The sequence below is a fragment of the Culex pipiens genome, chromosome 1, assembly GCF_016801865.2.
Source record: "Culex pipiens pallens isolate TS chromosome 1, TS_CPP_V2, whole genome shotgun sequence".
NCBI classification, from domain to species: domain Eukaryota; kingdom Metazoa; phylum Arthropoda; class Insecta; order Diptera; family Culicidae; genus Culex; species Culex pipiens.
This window is the reverse complement of record NC_068937.1, coordinates 106,004,526-106,024,759: the sequence shown is the minus strand read 5'-3', so window position 1 is coordinate 106,024,759 and position 20,234 is coordinate 106,004,526. Positions and strand designations below refer to the sequence as shown.

Here is a 20,234-nt window from a genome sequence, read left to right as displayed (position 1 = left end):
GACAAATATGTTCAGCTATCCCTGTTTGGTCCCAAGACCTTCAAAAAGCAGTTTTATTTTGATCTATAAGTGTATTCAGCTATGTTTTTGAAATTTCTTAAGCTTCAATAATCTCGTTTATTTTGAAAAGTACTTAGCTATTGATTTTTTTAAAAAATGAAATTTAATTTTAGTGAATTTTCAGCGAAAAAAAAATATTAACCTTTTCTACAACCCAACCCCGCCTCTAGACGGGCTTCGATCTAAAAAATCGCCAAAAATCCATTTTTCAACCAATTTTTGATCTTTAAAAAGTTTTAGAAAGAAAACGCTTAAAATTTTAGAAAATTTATGGGTTGGAAGTTTCACTTTTTTTAATGTAACTTTGCCAATGTTTTTAAAAATGTCATTTTTCAGGGGTCAACTTTGGCTGTGTTTTTACTAACATTTCCTATATTTTAAGTAAAAAGAAGTTTGTAGTGATTCTTGTAGTGTCCCAGACTATGCCTCTACGCATTTTTTGCAATGTAGATGGTAATGATGCCATTCTATAGCACCAAATGTGAAAAACAAGCAAAAAAATTAAAATGTGACTGTAAAATCATGAAAAAAATAGATAGCCAACATGTAATGATAGGAGGTGGTAGAACAAGCCAAATAATATCAAAAACAAACATAAACTAAACAAGATAAATGAAAATTAAAATACTAAAAATGGAACAAGAAAAATATAAAATAAGAGAAGTAAAGTTTTTCGTAGAACAGTCCCAGTCAAATCAATCCGAATTGTGAAACGGAATCTAATTAGAATCGTATACAAATTCCGTTTCAAACGCAACAACCGGTTCCGTGTTCGAACCGGTTGTTGCGTTTGAAACGGAATTTGTATACGATTCTAGTTAGATTCCGTTTCAGAATTCGGATTGATTTGACTGGGGTGTTGCTCAAAATGAACAAAAATAAAAAAATCGAAAAAAAAATTGATCAGTAACCCTCTACAAAAAGCTATGGAATCAACGCTTTAAAAAAAAACAAATTTGCAATTAAAATGCACTATTACTTAAAGTTTTTTAAAAGCTGTTTTTTTTAATATTTTGTATTGTTATCGCTCGCTTTGAACATGAACTGTGCACTTGGTCAAGGATTGAGAATTTTAGAATGTCGGATTTTTACTTCTTATCTCGCAACACTTTCAATTTCCAACACGGTTACCCGCGGAGAGGAAAAACTTAAAAGGTAAACCGAACCGAATAAAAGGCAAACATAATGGCTCCACTGAGCGCGCTTTCTTTCGCTTATTTCCAGCTGAGTTAGGGTACACGTGTCGCGGCTTTTCTTTACCATTTTTACCGGGGAAGGTAAAGTTCCAATTGTCTGTTTAATGTCTAAATCAAGTTTTGAGTTCATCATTATGCTATACAGAATTCAACCTCAATTGAATACTTGAAAATTAAAAATTATCAAGATCAAGAAACGAAGCATATACCTCAAAGTGCCCAACAGTTTGTCATTTTGGTGGACACTCCGTACACAAATCTGATTTTTCTTTCGCTTTACCATAACCTGAAATCGCTAAGTGTGGAGCTATAAGGGCAACCATGCAGGGCAGTCATGGTGTACCGTGCACAGGATGTCCTAAGAAAATAAAATGAAATTATGCAAGATTATAGTAAAAACATAAACGTTTTGTGAAATGCATTAAAAGCAAATGTTGAAAATTGGTCATGAAATATTCAAGAAGTAAAGGTCACTCGGGTCACCCTAAGCACGGTTTGCAAGCACATAACAAGCCGGTGATAGTGCACAAAGTGCTGCCTAACTAAATTTCCCTGAATTTAGCTTCAATTGGAAGTGGGTTTTTGCCTGTGGCTTTTAGAGTTTGGTGAGCGAAAACTGTGTCATTTTATGGATACGCCCAACGTTTTTCACACCTCGTATGCGGCAACCACGACAGATTTAGCGTTTATGGTGTTGTAACTAAATTTACTAAGAGGTTATTTCCGATATTCTTTTGTTTATATTTTGAAGGCTTGATTACTTACTCAATAAAAAAGGAAACGAGAAATCAGTTGAGGTTTAGCAAATTAAGTATGTTGTGAAATTTGTCAATGTAAATTTAAAACCATTTAATGATCATACTTAACATTATTTTGAATCAATTTCATGATTTTAAAATACTCTTTCAATTACAAAACTACTGCCTTTTGAGAAATATTCTTTTGAATTTCGGAATATTTGTTTTTTAATGCCAGAACGGTATTAAATTTTAATAAACTGACAATGTTGGCACAAGTTTCGAATATGAGTTTTTTTTTTTTTCAAGGTATCCTAACACGTAACCTTAGGGGTGCGACAAATTTGCCTTGCATTTTCCAAGCTGGCTGCTTTTGAATGTGTGGGACATTTAAGAGAACATGGACAATAAACTGATATAAATTTCTATATTTAAAACGATAAGTATTGAAGTCTAAGCTACAAACCATAAAATAAGACAGAGTAACAATGCAATGCATGAAAACCAATTCTACATTTATAGAAAATATGATATTGTTTTCGACCATTTCAAAAAGGCTTATGAACCGTATTGAATTAAAAAAATATATTTTTAATTTTATTTTAAAAACCCATCTAATTTAATCAAAATTGAGGGAAAAATTCTTTAAAGTCAAATGAAAATACATTAACAAGTATTTTGTATTTTATCCACAACATTATAGTGAAACAATCATTGAAGCAGTGCTGGTTATAAAAAAGAACGAAACCAAGTAAATTAAAAAGAAAATCTTTTCTTAAGTTTAAAAATTACAACATTACCTTCAAATTACGTTTTTATCACTCCTAATACTAGTGCAAAACTTACACCATCCACTATCACTTTACGCACTAATTCTCACAGTAATGAAAAAGTCTTTTCCAACACTCGAAGGTAACGTAAATTTCACACCACAATACTCACTCTTCTCGATAGCTGGTTGGACGCTGCGAGACAGTTTTCCTTAGCTCCGTTGCTGGCCTGCTCCCGACTGAACCATCCTCGCGGGGTAATAATTTTCCGACGAGCGACTCGCCGTTTTGTGAATGTTGTACATATACTTTGTTTCGCACAAAAAACCGGCAGCTGGCAGCTATAAACAGCACTATAATAATAGCCGAATATAGCAGTTGGTAGAGGATAAGGGTTGTGTTCTAAAGAAAACCCAATTTTGATGAAAAACCGCAAAAAAAAAACTTTAATAAAATAGTTTCTTAAGAAAAAGTAACAACTATTTGTGAGAGAAAAAAAATTTCTTTTTTGTAGTTTTTTTTTTCTTCAAAAAATGGGTATAGTTTTTCTTTGGTTTAAGAACAATTCGAAAATTCAGTAAATATAGTTTCTAAAGGTCCAAAATAGGACCATTACTTCAACACCAACGAAGAAATTTGGTTTTCTCTCTCCGAAGGATAAACTCCAGAAATTCTCACTCTCGTCATTCTAAACATTTCTCAGTTACAACAACACACTAACGACGACGTTTTCCCTCATATTTCTTGGTAGAGGTCGCAGAATATGAGCGAAAAATGATTTATTTGCTCTCTCGTTAGTTGATCGATTCTTTGTTTAGTCCTCTCGACCCTCGTTCGTTTTCCGAATCGAATGAAGTGGCTGCCATGGCGGGACAGTTTGTCGTCGTGTGTTTGCATTTTCAAACATCGAAGTCAATCAATCCAATGGATTGGATCAGATGATAAAATCGTGCGTTGTGCGTGTGTATGTGGCAAACATTGCGTGTGACTGTGCGTCATTATAGTTTTTTTTTATGATTTAACGATTTACAATGAGCTTTAATGTCAATTCAAGAAAATGAGACACGCGAAATAAAGTTCAATTCTAGAGTTTTTTTTTTTTTTTTTTTTTTTTTCAAAGGTCCAATAAACCAAATTTTCAGTTTTTGTTTTTCGGGTGTTTTTAATACCCCTGACTCAAGGCGGTTTCAAAAACACCCAAAAAGGAAAAAAGTGTAAATTTGGTTTATTGGACCTTTTAAAAAAAAAACCCCAGACATGTATAGTAACAAAACAAAAAGGAGATAAATAACTTTGAAAAACTAAAAACGTGACTTCTCAAGAAGGCACAATTTTGAATGTATTTATTATTTCCCACTATTTTTAAAGTATCTTAAAGTAAACTTTATAACACTTGCAATATTCCTACGTCACATAAGTCCAAGCTATTTGCGATATTGAGAGTTATGGAACTTCCATGATCGAAGGAAGTCTAACGCCGACGCGTTAGTTAGACTGTCCAAAACGTTCTGATTTTATTGTAATCGAAAAGTCCCCCAGAGCCTCACACATGAGGTAGTGAGGTTTTGCTTATTGCATTAATCGAGCTCCTTGCTTTAATTGCGACATGGTAAACGAAGTTTAGCTTTGTTCGCAGTTTGGATAACTGTTGTCGGCTGTGCTGATGATGTTGGTGGCGTCGATCAATTATGCGGGAAGCAATTTCCGTAACTTGAGTAATGTTTGAGAGCCTACCACGTCGTAAATGCTTGAAAATTTTCAAAAATATCGCGTTATTATTTATTTCTTATTTGACTCAATAAAACCTAAAATTGTCAATTCTAGAAAAAAACATGACATGTTTGAGGAAGCAAAACTATAGTACTTTTCTGAGAATCCAAGGTGAAACAACTTCCAAAATTCTAGAGAACTGACACCAATCATAAAGCAAGGGTTGAAAAACAAACATCATAACAACGGGTTGATCACCATGCTATCTATTATGATGCTACTTCCGGGAAACTGACACCCATTTCACCGTATCCCTCCAAATCCATCAATGACCGGTGATTCTATCGCACCCTGTCTTGGTCTTGGTTTATTTTTAACGTCAAAGGTTCTTGAAAACCCACATTTCGACTTGAATGACCAAGAAACGTTCCACTAAATCGAAAATTAAATATTTTATTTGTTGCGTCCAAGACCATTTCCGGTCGATAGTTGGTCGCATTATTTATGGATTGAGATGATACCGTTGAAAGTGGACCTGGACGAACGAGACAAGAAAGTCGTTGGTTGGCCAGATGGATGGGATCGATCAGGGAGTGAAGACGTTTGCACCAGTAAACATTGATTTTATTTTAGATTTAATTATTATTTTATTTCAGATTAGCATATAATTTATCATTTTAAGTTATCTTTAATTTACAGAATATCGACGAAATTAGTTTTGGCAAATTAAGGCCATTGCAATATATACTTCAGCAACGAACTAATCGAGTGAGTTTGAGAATCTGCATGAAAAAAAAACTATCTTTTAATAACGTCATGCTTCGAATTCCCGGATGCTTCGAAACCCGGACACCTCATCTTGTTTGATCAATTATTTGGATATAAGTCCGCATAATAAATGTCAAAACAGTGTTATTTGATGAATTCTTACATCAACTTTCATTTAAGATCATTTCGACGCTATAGTCAATGCCAAAACAATAAAAATAAATAAAAATATTTGTTTACCAAAAATGTGAAACATTTCACTGAAATATTGCATAGGCTTCCGAAGCACTGGAAAGGCAAAGCAGAAATGTATGGTTCTGATTTCCTTAAATTCTAGCAAATTTGTATACAATATATCGATTGTTTTGATGTTAACAGCTTATTTGAGACCTAAAGAGTGCCATTCACTAACATTTCAGTCCAAATTTGTAAGATCCATTCGCAAAAACGAGTGTCCGGAATTCGATGCAGAAGTGTCCGGATTTCGAATCAGTTTTTATCAGTGTCCGGGATTCGAAGCACAACAAGTCATTGAAATTTCAAAATTCTGTGAAAAATTGTTATAAAATACATATTTTGCATGCATTCCCTTAAAGTTGACTTTTATACTACATCCTAATGATGTTTCTACACTTTCAATTTATTACATGATTTTTTGCCAGCTATAACAAAAATGATATGCTACTAAAAGTGTCCGGATTTTGAATCATGACGTTACCTCGTGTATTTTTATTTGCCAAACTTTCTAAACTATAAAGCAATATTGATACTAATCCTCAGTAGCTTTGTACTAAAAATGTTTTTTTTTTTTACTTTTTACGCGGCGCTCACGTACACTATCAAAACAAACGTTTGGTAGTGTGTGTGAACTCCGTGTAAAAGGTGTGTCAAACTAAAAAGTGACCCCGTTCGTTTGACAACAGTTGGTGTCAAACCATCGGGGTTTGAGTGTATAACATTTATTTTTTAGTTTCGTGTAATTTCAAGTCACAATTAAAGGAATCTTTAAAAATTAGCTCAGAACACAAATTTAAGTAACTTTTATTTTCATATTTCATTGAGAATATAAAATGCATCGGTGGTCCCCTCGGCATTTTTCGTTCAGCCCAGTTAGCGACCAGCATTCGGTCACTGGGCTACGTTCTCAGCCCAGTTACCGAACAAGTACTGTTTTCTGTCTATCAGTACTTTACAGTACAGTACAGTTATCCCACATATTCGGAACACCCACAAACTCGGAACACTTTTGTGATAATTTGTCAATAGCATGCCAAATGCATTTTGAAAACTTGATATAAAATATGAAAAATTACCGTCGGTCGATACATCAATCTAAATATCACAAGATAGGGACCATCCACAAACCACGTGGACACTTTTTTTGAATTCTCAACCCCCCCCCCCCCCCCCATCGTGGACAATTTCCATACAAATAAAATCTTTTTTGTATGGAGCGTGGACAATCGCCGAACCCCCCCCCCCCCCCCCTAAGTTGTCCACGTGGTTTATGGATGGTCCCATATTCGATTTTCTATGATTTTTTAAACATTAGCCGATCTGTGAACCGTTCCGAATATGTGGGATGACTGTACCACAGACAAACTATCGAGCTGTCAAATCGCAACATGGAGTTAAACTTTCTGTGCAATTGCTGTGAAGCTTACCAAGGCTTTTCTAAAAGTTTAACTCCATGTTGCACGCACACACTCTCACTTTTAATTTCTTGATACAAACAAGTTTTTGACTTGTTCAAAGTGATAAATAGATCAAATAAAAGATAGCAAGCAATTATTTGTTGATTTCTCTGAAAATGATTTTTGATAGTGAAAAACTGAAAAAAGTTATGAGAATTGGTCGGAAAGCTTAATGTGCTGATTTTTTTTTTAAAATGGGTACATTTCGCCTAATTTTTACAATAATTTCTATTATCAATTGATAAATCTCAACCGAATCGCAAATCAACTTTGCACATAGGCTTAGGGCATCTCCACTCCAAAGATCTAATTGTGAGGCAATTTGGTACCCAGCCCACCTGTGATTCTTGTGAGAATATAAACTTTGTACATCTATAGCCCAATTTTCCACTTACTAGTGCAATAAAAACGTCATGGTTCCGATGCTTTACAAACTATTGTTTGGTTTATTCATGTAGTGGCTGAATAAACCCAACAAAACAATATTTCTTAAGATACATATTTTTATAGAAAATCTTAATTTCCCACCCAGTGCGTTTAGTGCTCTTTTCACCCCTCGAACGTCGAGTTACGCCTGCAAACAACACGAAAGGGGCTGTTTAACTCGCTGACAGCGTATGTCACAACTACTGACAGTGCCGGGGCATGACGTTTCCAAGTGCCAAAATAAAAATAAACCCGACGGTTTTTATAATGCACTCGCTACCCAGTCTCAGCCGCCGCCATCTGCAATAACAGATATCTAGTCGTTCAGTTCGGTAGTCGTCGTCGGTTCGTTCGTCGTTGCGTTCCAAATATCACCCAAGTTTCTTACCGTGTGAGTGTCTCTCTCTGTGTGTTTGTGTGTGTTCGTGTCTATATTGTGCAAAGAAAAAAAACAAAGCAGGCATACGAGTAAGTTGACTTTTCTTTCATTTCTGAAAACTTTGCAAACTCTCGGACATTTCCAAATTGTGCAGTGTTTTAGGCAAAATTTGTTGTGCAAAATTTTATTTTTCGGTAACTTTGTGAAATTAAAGTTTTGTGTGTGTGCGATCCAGCTTTGAACGTCAGGTAGGCTAAAATGGCCTCTTAGAGGCCATTCACTCAAGTGAGGAAAACTTTGTCCACCATGATTTCGTTAATGCGTAGCAGGTTTCGTTACGAAAAAAGGTCATCGTTTGGGTTAAAACTTCTTTATTTCAATATAATAAATTATATTACAACGAGACTTTGGATTAAAACTTATTTTTTTAGTATCCTATCTTTGCACGGTAGATTTCACTTATTTGCATTTCAAGTCCAGAGAAGGACACACACGAACGTAAATAAATATTCCGTCCATACAGTCATAAATGCATGAATGACCGACGTCGTTCGGCAAGTCTCCTCTGTTTCAAGCCAAGTCCTTCAACTGAAGTCGCCGCAAAGTAGCCGAGTAGCCTCGATCATCGGCGCTCACGTCTTACCTGCCTTTCGCATGTTTATTTTTATTATTATTTGTGTTTGTCCTCACATAAACACACACGGTCCAAAGCTTCGTTCGTTTTAGACTCGATTCTTCAACAACACTTGTTTTACGTCCTATGGATTTTGTATTTTGTTCATTCTTCATTGCACAGAAAAAAATATCGGTGGCACTTGCAGTTCTCCACTTTGCAGTTCAGACTTGTTTTAAAAGAGTCAAACTAATGCGGCTTTGCTGACTTTGAAAAACTAATTAAACAAATCTGTTTGATTTGTAGGGTAAATTCTGATTCGATCGAGCGCCCTAAGAAACAGTTCATGAACACTGTTCACGTTTTGCGCACTGATTTTTTGCGTGTATACCGTAAACCGAGGTATCAAAAATGTTTACCTTTACAAAAATATGAAGGGAATACCCAGCTTTTAGCGTCAAATTTAACTATTTATGTTTTACTGTGCTATTGCGGAATGATGAAGTGCCCTTGCCTGCACGTTCGCGCGTTCATTCGTTCTTCGGATAGTGCAATGCTCTATTTTGAACTGGCCTAGAAAAAAAATGTAATGCGGTGGCGAGGAATTGGTAATGTGGACCAAAGTGGACGGGTTAGGACGCACTGGTCACTATTCAGCATGGGACTAGAGCCATACGTCAGCGGGCTGGGCCGAAAGTGTAGTCAGCTCAGCAGTAGCATAACTTCGGTTTGAACTTGGCTGACTTCCCTTTTCCTGGTTCATGGCGTAAGCTAGAGGTGGCTAGAGAGTGTGGCTAGAAAACGTGATGCTATGACGCATACGAACTGAAATGATAGGATTGAATAGACGGTTGAGTAATTTAATTTTTCTTTTCAAATTTTATATTCCGATTTAAGGTTTGACAAAAACCACAGCACAACATTTTAAAAGTTGATGAAAATAGCTGCTCGCTTATTTATCAGACTCTGAGAGATTTGAGCTCGCCGATAATATAAGCCCCTGAGAACGGGATTTTCAATGAAGGCACTTGGTTTCTTCGCATAACGAAAAATCAGTAGCTCGAATTGAATCGACTTTCAAAATCTAGATTTTTTTGTGAGTTATAAAAACTTTTTAATTGTGTTGTAGTCAAACATCTTTGGATTATTTAAATTATTTATTACTTTTTTTAAAATTATACCAAAATCATATAACAATTAAAAATTAAATTGTTATATGATCCCAAATCAAAGCGCTTTTTAGCATATCCTTTTTGCCTTCTTCACCTTACTGAGGAAAGGCTATAAAATCACTCAGAAAACGAACTTCTTAGTTTTACCTCCTAGACCCACCTTCATGTATACATATCGACTCAGAATCAAATTCGGAGCAAATGTCTGTGTGTGTGGTGGGATGTTTGCAAATTTGCACTGGATTATCTCGGCACTGGCTCATTCGATCCGTCTTGGGGTCCCATAAGTCGCTATTGAAAATTATAAAGTTTAGTTAAGTACTTCAAAAGTTATGCTAAAAAAACGATTTTAACAAAAGTCCTGAAGATTGTAAAAAGGGTGGTTTTTGTAAGAAAACCCGTCATGCTATACATTTTTGGAAAGTTAATAAAGAGACCTTTCCAACGCGTCAAAAACATTTAAGATCTGACAACCCTATCAAAAGTTATACGCACTTAAGTGTTATTTATGCACTTTTTGGACGCCGGATCTCATATATTTCGATGAAAACGTTGTCCGGATCTACCATGCGACTTGTCGTTGGATAGGTACTCGAAAGACCTTTGCAACGAGTTTAATAGATTGCAGATCTGACAAACCTATCAAAAGTTATAAGCACTTAAGTGTTATTTATGAACTTTTTTCAGGCCGGATCTCATATATATTGATGAAAAGGTTGTCCGGATCTATCATGCGACTGGTCGTTGGATAGGTAATCAAAAGACCTTTGCAACGAGTTCAAAAGATTGCAGATCTGACAACCCTATCAAAAGTTATAAGCACATAAGAGCCCTGAATTATGAAGATCTGACTACCCAGTCTGATGGTATGAATCAAGTTGATAGAACACTGAAAGGTCCGCCCTTTTATATCTATTTTGGATAGCATTACCCTCTAAATGTGAGGAAGGCACCAACCACCTAAGGGTGGATTAAGTAACGTTTTTATACATTAAATTCAAAAAGAAGTAATTACAACCTGTGTGTAACCACCACCATACCACAGCACAGTGGTTCAAGATGATGTTTTTACGAACTTAATTGATAAATTAGAGTAAAACATGTACATTTTCGGGCTTTGACATGTGGGCAAAAAAAAGCGAGCCGCTCAAAGAACCGGTTCATTAAAAAGAGCAAACGAACCATGGCACACAAAAAAAGAACCGCGGTTCTTTTTCAAACTCCGGTCTTTTAAAAGAACTGTTCCAAAATGGAATAATTTTTAAACTTGTTATAAATATAATTTATTGAATTTCCAACAAATAGTAGTATTAAATTTGTTTTAGAGAATTGAAAATACAATTTAAAATATTTAAATGCTAATAAAAAATAATCCCAACATTTTCCCTTAGTGTACTTTTTCAAGTACTTTAGGATAAAAACGGCATGTTAATGAGGGGCTATTTCCCGACATTTTCAGAGCTAAATCGTCATATTTCATTGGGGAGTCTATAGCAACTATCTCATAAATATATATATTGAAATACTCTCAATAGCATTGATGCTAATCTTTGAACACCACTTAATAGTTTCATTTTCAGTTTCCTAGTGTTTTTTTGAAATTCCAAAAGTATTCATCGTACATTAAAGTATTAGCCGAATGCAAATTTGAGAATTTCAAATTGCTTAACTTGTAAATTATTATCAAAAATCTACTAAAAAGCTTAGAGATTTAGGAAAAAAATAAATCCTCTTGCCCGAATAAATTTCAGCGTTTATAGACTTTATCGATCAAATCAGAATGTAGAAAAGAGTTAACAGAATATTATCTCTTGATTTCAAAATTAATAGCAATTTCTCCAAAATCCTAGATTTAAGTTTGGATGCCATTCAATCATTCATACGTTTAGGTTCAAGTAGAAATTTTGACATAGAGATCGTCAAGTCCTATAGTTTTTAAGGGCATCTTCTCGTTTTTAGTTACTTTTTTTTAATAATTTATATAATTCCAATGTGAAAAAGCTTTAAAAATCACACCACTCTTAAAAAATATAATTTTCATCTATATTTTGAATAAGAGCGAAAGAGCCGTTCAAAAGAGCGGCTCTTTTTAATAAGCGAACGAAAATGAGTAGCTCCTAAAAAGAGCGGTTTTGCCAACCTCTAGTAGACGCACTTGGCAGGAACAACGAGACAGCTGGAGAACAAGAACAATGATACACTCTACGAAAATCAATACTTTTCTAGTAAAACATCATGTTTTTGTATTGTTCCATTGCAGGTGACTTGCCTTGAACATTTCTAAGCAATTTTGCCAACATGAAACTTGAATTAACAAAATTATGCTAAAAAGTATTTAAATTTTGTAAAATCCATATATTTATACAATAACTTTATATTGTTGGATAAATATAATTAGTGTTAAAATTCAATAAATATGCCAAAAATAATTTTCAATTCAAGTTTTGAAAGATTTACATGAATTTTGAAAAGTTTAATGAAGAAAAATCAAAGTGTCAAATTCTGGGTATATTCTTCATTTTGGTAAAACCTAATGAAAAGACATTGTGACTAAACTCTTTCCTTATGGAAGGTCGAAAGAAATCCAAGAAATGTAAGTTTTGGTGTTAATGGCAGTCTACAAGCGAAAAAGTAATTTTTATCCATAATTTACTTTTACACCCCAAAATCAAACATTTATGAATAACTTGTTAAGGGAGCGTCCATAACCAAAGCCACAGTCGAGTATCCAGACGGCTACAAGGCCCAAAAACTTCAAACGCCTAGGCCGATGGATTTGGCAAAAAAAAATTATTTGATTTTTTGTGGTGATTTTTAAAATTTAGAACTTTTTGATCAATTTTACATTTTACCAATTTACTCCTTTAAGGTGAAGCCGTTGATCATTTTCGAAGAAAATTGATCATCACTATAAGATATTCTGTATTAAATTCGATTTAATGAATATTAGCACCAAAAGGAATCAGCATGTGCCGGTTGTTGCCTTCTTGAAGCCACTGAAAGAATTTTTGATCTAAATCAAATGTACTTCAAAATTTATATAATTTTGTGGCACAGTCATTGACGTCCTAGTTGGCAATCATTGATTAATGACGATTTCCATAATTTTACAAGGAATGGGATAATCGTTACCAAAAGGAATCAGGCACTATTCTAAACAACATGCTGAAGGAATTTTGTCAATATATGGAAAGCGACGCAAAATTTATATCTTTGAACGAAAAATCATGACAATGATGGAAGTCTTCACGTTAAAGAGAATCTCATTTTTTAGAGTCTCGTACATTGATTGTCTTACATATTTTTTTTCAGTCTCCGAATTTCAAAATTTTAGTTATTCCGTAGAGTGTCTGTAAAAACACATAATGCGTCTCCATGAAATAAATTTAACGCTGACAATTCAAAGGAGACGCATCATATTTTGAAATGTTTGTTATTAAAACCAACATGTTGACCTAAAATATCAACTTTATTCAACCCTTTTCAGCTTCAGTTTGGCAAACTATGAGAATGAAGATGCCCGACCACAACATTGGCAGCAGCAGCTCCGGTTACGCCGGCGGCAACGGTGGCAACTACAGCGACAGCTACGACTCGGACCCGGACGGTTACATCACGCCACCGAACGAGGACATCTCCGGCGGGCCAAACTACGACGAGGACTTTTCCGAGTACATGTGGATGGAAAACGAGGAGGAGTTTGACAAGCAGGAGATGCAACGGCTCGAGGAGGAAGCGCTGATGGAACAGTGCATAGAGGCGATGCTGCAGGACGAAATTGACGCCCAGGAGCAGCAGCAGGACGGTCAGCCCAAGGAGGACGCAACGGAGAGGTTTGATTTTTTTTCGGAGTTTGACTTGAGTTAAAATGTTAATGAATTCTTTCTTTTTTCGAAAATTGCAGCGCCAAGGAACTCTGCAGCGCACTGTCCACGCTGCAGGTCACTAAAGATCAGAAGGCCAACGTTGAGAAGTCAACCTTGAATCCTTTGGCCGCTGAATTTGTGCCATCGGTAGTACCACCGGCGTCAACTTAAGCGCTACGGCGGCCACAACACGACCTTTCATTCTCTCTAGCGGTAGGCCAAACGTAAAGAATACTCAAGTTGCATTCAAACAAACCACACACAAAATAACACGAAAAAAAATAAATACGTGTTATTTCACACCGCATTACGTTTGCGTTTACTTTTCTATGAAAAGTAACGTTGAGTATTGTTGCGAGGACTAACGACTAACAGAACAGAACAGAACAGAACAGCTGGCAGAGCAGAAGATCGCATGCATGCAAATTTCGGAAAAGAAATAAAAATAGTAAATGGCGTACAAAACACAGACAAAAAAAAGTATTTAGTTCTCATGATCTCATTTCTTTGCGGCAGACTTGAGAGCAGGGTAAAAAAATAAGGTAGCGCCAGATATCCGTGCAGAAATAATCATTATTTACAGATAATTCTTTAAAAATCTTTTGAACAGTTTCAAGAATCATAATCGTGCTACTTGTCAACATTTATCAAAAAAACATAAAAATGTAATTGTCTTAAATTTTATTATTTTTTCCTTATTCGCAATTCAAGTTATCGTCAACTTCTACAACGAAAATCATTGTTTCTACTGGTTCTCCGTAATTTTAAATCATCCAGGAAAACACATCCAAAATTTATTTAAAAGTGAAAAAAAAACAAAATAATAATCAATAGACTAAAAGCAAAAAAAATGTGACTGTCTTTGAAAGTAATGTTTTTAGCCAATTCGGTAGATGGAATAGAGAAACAACAAAATTTAAAAAAAAAACTTACAGTGGATAAACGCTAAGTAGATAGTTCCTTAGTTCAAAAAGTAACCTGGAAGCCATTTGCAATACCAATTCAAACGGTGGCCACAGGCCTAGCGTGTGGCCACTTTCTGTCTCACTTTAGCCAAGTGTAATTGCAGTTTACATATGTTGTAGAATCGTAAGCCGCACAAAAAAAGAACAAAACAAAAATCTCAAAAAACGCTGTTACGGAAGGTTTGATCTAGTTGCGAACGTAAAAAAAAATGCTGCTTTTTTATTTGCATAAAAATCATAACATGTCTACCATCAAAAGAGTTTTTTTTATTTCTGCTGGAAGCAAATACTATTTATGGCAAGTCTGGAACAAAAAGTTACGACAGGAATTCAAAATTCCTTTGGCATAACAATGTTTCAACCTGTGATTCCTTGCTTCTGTTCACGGGAGTATAAGAAAAAAAATGAATTTCAACCTTTAAATGAGCGCCATTATTCACATGATTGGAAGATATCAACACACACACATACATTAACGAAGAGCCGTGTTATGAAATAACTTTAAAATTGAAGAATTCAGAAAATAGTAAGGTCCTTGCATTTAGGTCAAAACATGTGGAAACCCCAAGTATCCAGGTTCAGTCGTCCTTCCTGATAGACTTTTTTTATTAACGTCATTGTGATTTTTTTTATTTATTTAACTGTTAAGATAGCAGCGCAAAAAATACAATTAAAATGTAAGAGAAATAAGTTCAAACATAAGTATCAACTGTGTGATAGTAAAAAATAAAAAGTTATAAAATTAAGAAAATGTGTTTTATTTTTGGCAGGCAAAATCTCAAAAAAAAAATACCGAGGGGCACGACAATGGCCTTACATTAAGGAATTAAACACTTCTCGTCATTCGACATCTGACAGCACCACACCTGGATTACAAACATTGGTTTGGTTTGTGTCTCTTTCGCGCGCTTAACTGTCAAGTTATGCTGTTCCCTCCTAATGGTACGTTCGTTTGATGGCTAGTTCGGCACTGAGTGCCGCACTCATAGCTGTCAAAGTGGTTTTTTGAAGAAACTCGCGCTAGTTCCGCACGAGTTTCGCCGCCATTTTGGAAATGAAACTCTAGTGCCGCAGTCGATATTTTTTCGGTTTCATGCGAGTTCGACGCACACTGACAAATGACGTTCGATTGATCCAAAACTGGCACCGGCTGTTCAAACGAACGTACCATACACGATTTGTTTTGCTGGCTGACAAAATTTAACCTCACTTTATTTTCGTGTACGTACACGAAATACATACGCACGTAGTTTACTATATTGGAATTTTGAACCAGATTTCTTATACGATTGAATTGAATTCCGTTTCATAATTCCGATTGAGTTGACTGTGTCTCAGCTTATGTTCCAAGGGGCATGACACTCCCCGGACGGAAACGGCGGGCGCATTTCTGGCGTGCGTCTGAGGACTTACGCCAGACATCTGGCTGATTTCCCCCCAGAATTGCCTAATATTTCTGCCCTCATTCTGGCGAATATGCAACACACCGGTCGTGCACGGTTCAACCGATTGAACCGATTGATTTTTTTTTGCCAGACAGCTGTCCTCAATTCCGCGGAATGCCCGAATCAGAAACAGTTATTTAAAATGAAAACTACAGTATCAGACCTTGTTGATGCCTTATTACAGCGGTTCTCAACCTGGAGTACATGTACCTGGGGGTACTACGAGGGGTCTCAGGGGGTACCGGAAAACAAACCCCGTAAAAAAACGGACAGGACAACATTTTTTAGAACGATCAACTGGTCCGCCTGGAACGAGCTGTCAAGTAGGACCTTTTTGTCAAGAAGGGCTGCGAAGTTAATTTCAAAAAATAATTTCAAAAAATAATTTAAGCAAAATTAATATAATTAGTAATTGAGAAGTTTTATGAAGATTGAATAAAGATGTAACACACTGCTGAAAGGAACACCAAAACTCTGAAATCTACCAAAATGAACTCATTGTAACTTGATTATTCAAAAATAAAATCGAATTGAATTGAACAATTTTTTGTTTCAAATTTGTAAAAAGTGTCATTCTCTTTAAAAAAAAAAGGTGAAAAGGTTGATAAAAGTTGCTAAAGTTTCCTATTATGATCATTGGTTTAAACTTTTCTCAATTAAAGCTTATGCAAACAATTGAAATTTACGAAACATGATTTTTTCCAAGTGTCACACATTCAGCAGTCATTTTTAAATAGTTGATATTTTGGAAATCACTATTTTCTAATAAGTAACAGACCACAAAAAAAATGCTATGGACTTTTTTTTCTTCTAATTTCAAGTTTCATATAAAACATCATTAAATTTGGAATGTTAAAAATTCATCTAGACGAAAAATTACATGCGTGAATACTGAGGGGTACCAAACGCTAGGGTAAAACGAAAAGGGGTACCAAGCCAAGTAAAGGTTGAGAACCGCTGCCTTATTATAAAGTAGGGAGATGGGGGTAAGACGGCCATCCTAAAGCGGTATACGCACTTCGGAAGGAACTGGTCAAGAAAAAATTCAAATGGGCAGCAGCGGCAGCGAAAGCAAGCCAGAGAGGGTGAAGAAAAGCCCCAAGAAATCATTCCCTCTCCTTTGTTCTGCTGTTCGTAAAGCTGTTTCTTGACCCCTTTCCTTCCGATCTGCATACCAGCCTTAAAGGAGAAATCTCATAAAATTTACACAACAGAGTATTTTGATCTCAAATTTCGTACATATTGATCTACTAGTAGTCCATTATTGGTAAGACGGTCAGTGCTATAAATTAACTTAATAACTTTGCTAAATCCACCCCAATACCTAAATGGTTGGTTGAACAGACCTCTCTGAACATCATAACTATTTTGGTTGAAAAAATCAAGTTTCAAATGTGAAGAAAAATGCTGTTTAGAAAATTTCATATTTTGACTCAGTGAATTTCATATTATTGTGACCACATTTTATGAAAAACTGTGAATTTTACTTCAAAAAAAAACACAATTTGATGCAAAATAATTAGTATGTGTATTTTGATTAGAATAAGTAAATCAAAATTATGTAAACAATATTAAATTATCGATTTTTATGAAAAGTTTGATAGGATTTCATACTATTCAATGAGTTTTGCTATATCACAGTAAACAATGTTGTCGAAACGGTAGTTAACAGCATTTTGATTAAAAATTGATAGTTTTATTGAAAAAGCTTTTCCTTATCTACAAAAATGTCTCAATAGTCAAAAAACCGTCAAAAATAACCTATATCAAATAAAATTTACAAATTACGGGTGGCCGTCTTACCCCCGGAAGAGGTGGCCGTCTTGCCCCCAAACAACTTATTTTTTTAAACATTTTTTGCAAATAGCTCATCGCGTTTTTAAAACTTTTCCGAGGGACATAATCTAGGGAAAACTTCAATTTAACATGAAAAATATTTGAAGACAGGAAAACATATTGTAATCTATCAAAAACGCCTTAGTTGTAATTCATGAAAATTACATCCAGTTTCAAGTTCAACAATTATTTGTTTATTTTGAGCTATTTTTATGCTATTTCAAACAAAATGTTTGGCAAAGGTGACTCCATATGTATTATTTAGCATAAGGAACAGTATTGCTTAACATTTTAGTAATATTCATTAGTATACTTATTAAAACAGTAGGGTGGCCGTCTTACCCCGCCTGGCCGTCTTACCCCCAGCTCCCCTAGTGATTGATAACCTTCAGTGATACAACGAATCAGCATTTCTACCAACGAAGTCTAAGTATCATATTATCCAGTAAAATAGTACTTACTCTAGTGCCGAGCCATCGTCAATAGTTTAGGAACGTCCTGATAGATCTTCAAACCTATATAGCAACATCTAACTATGTATTCGTTTGAACATTCAAAACTTAAAAAATAAGACACTTTAAAGCGTTTTCTTTCTGCCTTCCTCACCTCAATGAGGAAAGGCTATAAAATCACTCGAAAAATTAAATGCTTTATTTGAATACCTAGACCCACCTTCACGTATACATGTCGATGATATTTTGATGAAAACGTTGTCCTTATCTATCATACGACCTGCCGTCGTATAGGTAATCAAAAGACCTTTCCAACGAAATCAAAAGATTGAAGATCTCACAACCTTATCAAAAGTTATAATCCAACCTAATCTAATCTAACACAAACGCAGCCAGCCCGATGAAAGCATGCTGGAAAGTATTGTGATTAGATTACGCCCAGCAAGCACTTTTCTTGTCATTATTAATAATTGTAGTACTTCCGAGAACACCCGAAAATGTATTACAAAAATTAAATCGGCCAGCCCTACTGCGTTGTGTTTACCGCAGAGAGGATTCTATGAACGGAACAAATTTCATAAAATCTACAGGGGAGGAGGGATGCGTGGACATACCGTACCAAACGCTCCATTTTATTTTTGCAATTAATTGTGAAAGTTGTGTTTAGTGTAATAAAATTTAATGAAATGGAATATAATAAATGGATATAATCAAGAGCATTATTTTCTACATAAAATTACCTTAATTACCAGCTGAAAAATAAGGGTAGGGTAATAAGGGCACAGGGTTCTTTTTTTAGGTTGAATAAATAAATAAAATAAAATCGCTCCGTGCCGTACTCAAACACTTAGGAGCCCAGGGCGGCGAAGTCCTTGTAGTTAAAAGGAAGACACTAGTGGTTGGTACTAGCAATAGTGGCCGACAGCTATAAAGTCAACTTCGTTAAATAAAGAGATTGTAGGGAATTTTGGTAAGAAAAACTGAGTAGAATATTTAAACGAGGATTTTGATAGCTTCATAAGAAATCAAAAGTAAGAAGAGATTAATTTAGAAACGTGACAAAAATAGTGAAACATTTAAGATACAAATATTATGAATTCTTTGAAAAGGATACAATCTGGAAGCTTGTGGGTCTCGTGGCGCAGGGGTAGCGGCTTCGGCTGCCGATCCCGATGATGCTATGAGACGCGGGTTCGATTCCCGCCTTATCCACTGAGCTTCTATCGGATGGTGAAGTAAAACGTCGGTCCCGGTTTCTCCTGTCTCGTCAGAGGCGCTGGAGCAGAAATCCCACGTTAGAGGAAGGCCATGCCCCGGGGGGCGTAGTGCCAATAGTTTCGTTTTCGTTTTACAATCTGGAAGCACTCTTCCTTCCTTCAAGCTTCCTCTCAGCAGCAGGTGGAACAGATTGGTAAGCAGTTGCACTCTCCAACTTGCTTCTTTATATCTCGTTTCCCGAGCCGACCGCGTCCAAAGAAGTTTGCTCCGTGCGCCCGTAGACGCCCTCAAAAGCAAACATGTCCAGCCGAAATCATCAGCATGGGGCGAGCAACGTTTTTGCCTCTCTGTTTATTTTTTATTTTGACATTTTCCGCAGGGTTGGGCATCAAAAGTAGAGAACAGCACTAAACCAGCCGAGTAAAGTCCAAAAGCGGCCATTATTCAGCACTACAGTAGCTGTCAGTGCTGAGGCAAAAACTGTTTAGCTTTTACCCGTAGCTGTAAAAGCGCATTTAGTGCCGAAGTATAGCTGGTTATTAGTGCTCGATGGTTACTTGGGTAAAGCGGTATACGCACTTCGGAAGGAACCGGTCAAGAAAAAAATCAAATGGGCTGCAGCGGCAGCGCAAGCAAGTCAGAGAGGGTGAAGAAAAACCCCAAGAAATCGCTCTCTCTCCTTTGGTCTGCTGTTCGTAAAGCTGTTTCTTGACCCCTTTCCTTCCTATCAGCATACTAGCACTGACGAACTGACGTGCCAATAGGAACAAATTGGTCGATCATTTTTGACCGCACACTGTTTCTTTTACTTTCTACTGTTCTCTTCTTCGGCGATTGTCAGAATTCGAGTTTGACGTGTTGTCACATCAGCTGTTTCTTTGCTGTGAAGAATTCTGGAACAACATGTGTAAATGGCGGATAGGAGTT

At 35.8% G+C, this 20,234-nt stretch overlaps 1 protein-coding gene across 3 annotated transcripts; it reads left to right on the top strand.

Moving 5' to 3' along the window:
- Positions 1-7,643: 7,643 nt before the first annotated feature.
- LOC120426698 (polyadenylate-binding protein-interacting protein 2) lies at positions 7,644-15,107 on the top strand. 3 transcript variants are annotated; one of them, XM_039591478.2, is made up of 3 exons: positions 7,644-7,752; positions 13,013-13,358; positions 13,430-15,107. In XM_039591478.2, the coding sequence occupies exons 2-3, from the start codon at positions 13,030-13,032 to the stop codon at positions 13,560-13,562; spliced, it is 462 nt and encodes a 153-aa protein (XP_039447412.1). In that variant the 5' UTR covers positions 7,644-7,752; positions 13,013-13,029; the 3' UTR covers positions 13,563-15,107. The 3 variants fall into 3 exon arrangements, with proteins under 3 accessions (XP_039447412.1, XP_039447410.1, XP_039447411.1); XM_039591476.2 differs by having other exon boundaries at positions 7,668-7,829; XM_039591477.2 differs by lacking the exon at positions 7,644-7,752 and adding an exon at positions 7,836-7,988.
- Positions 15,108-20,234: the final 5,127 nt, after the last annotated feature.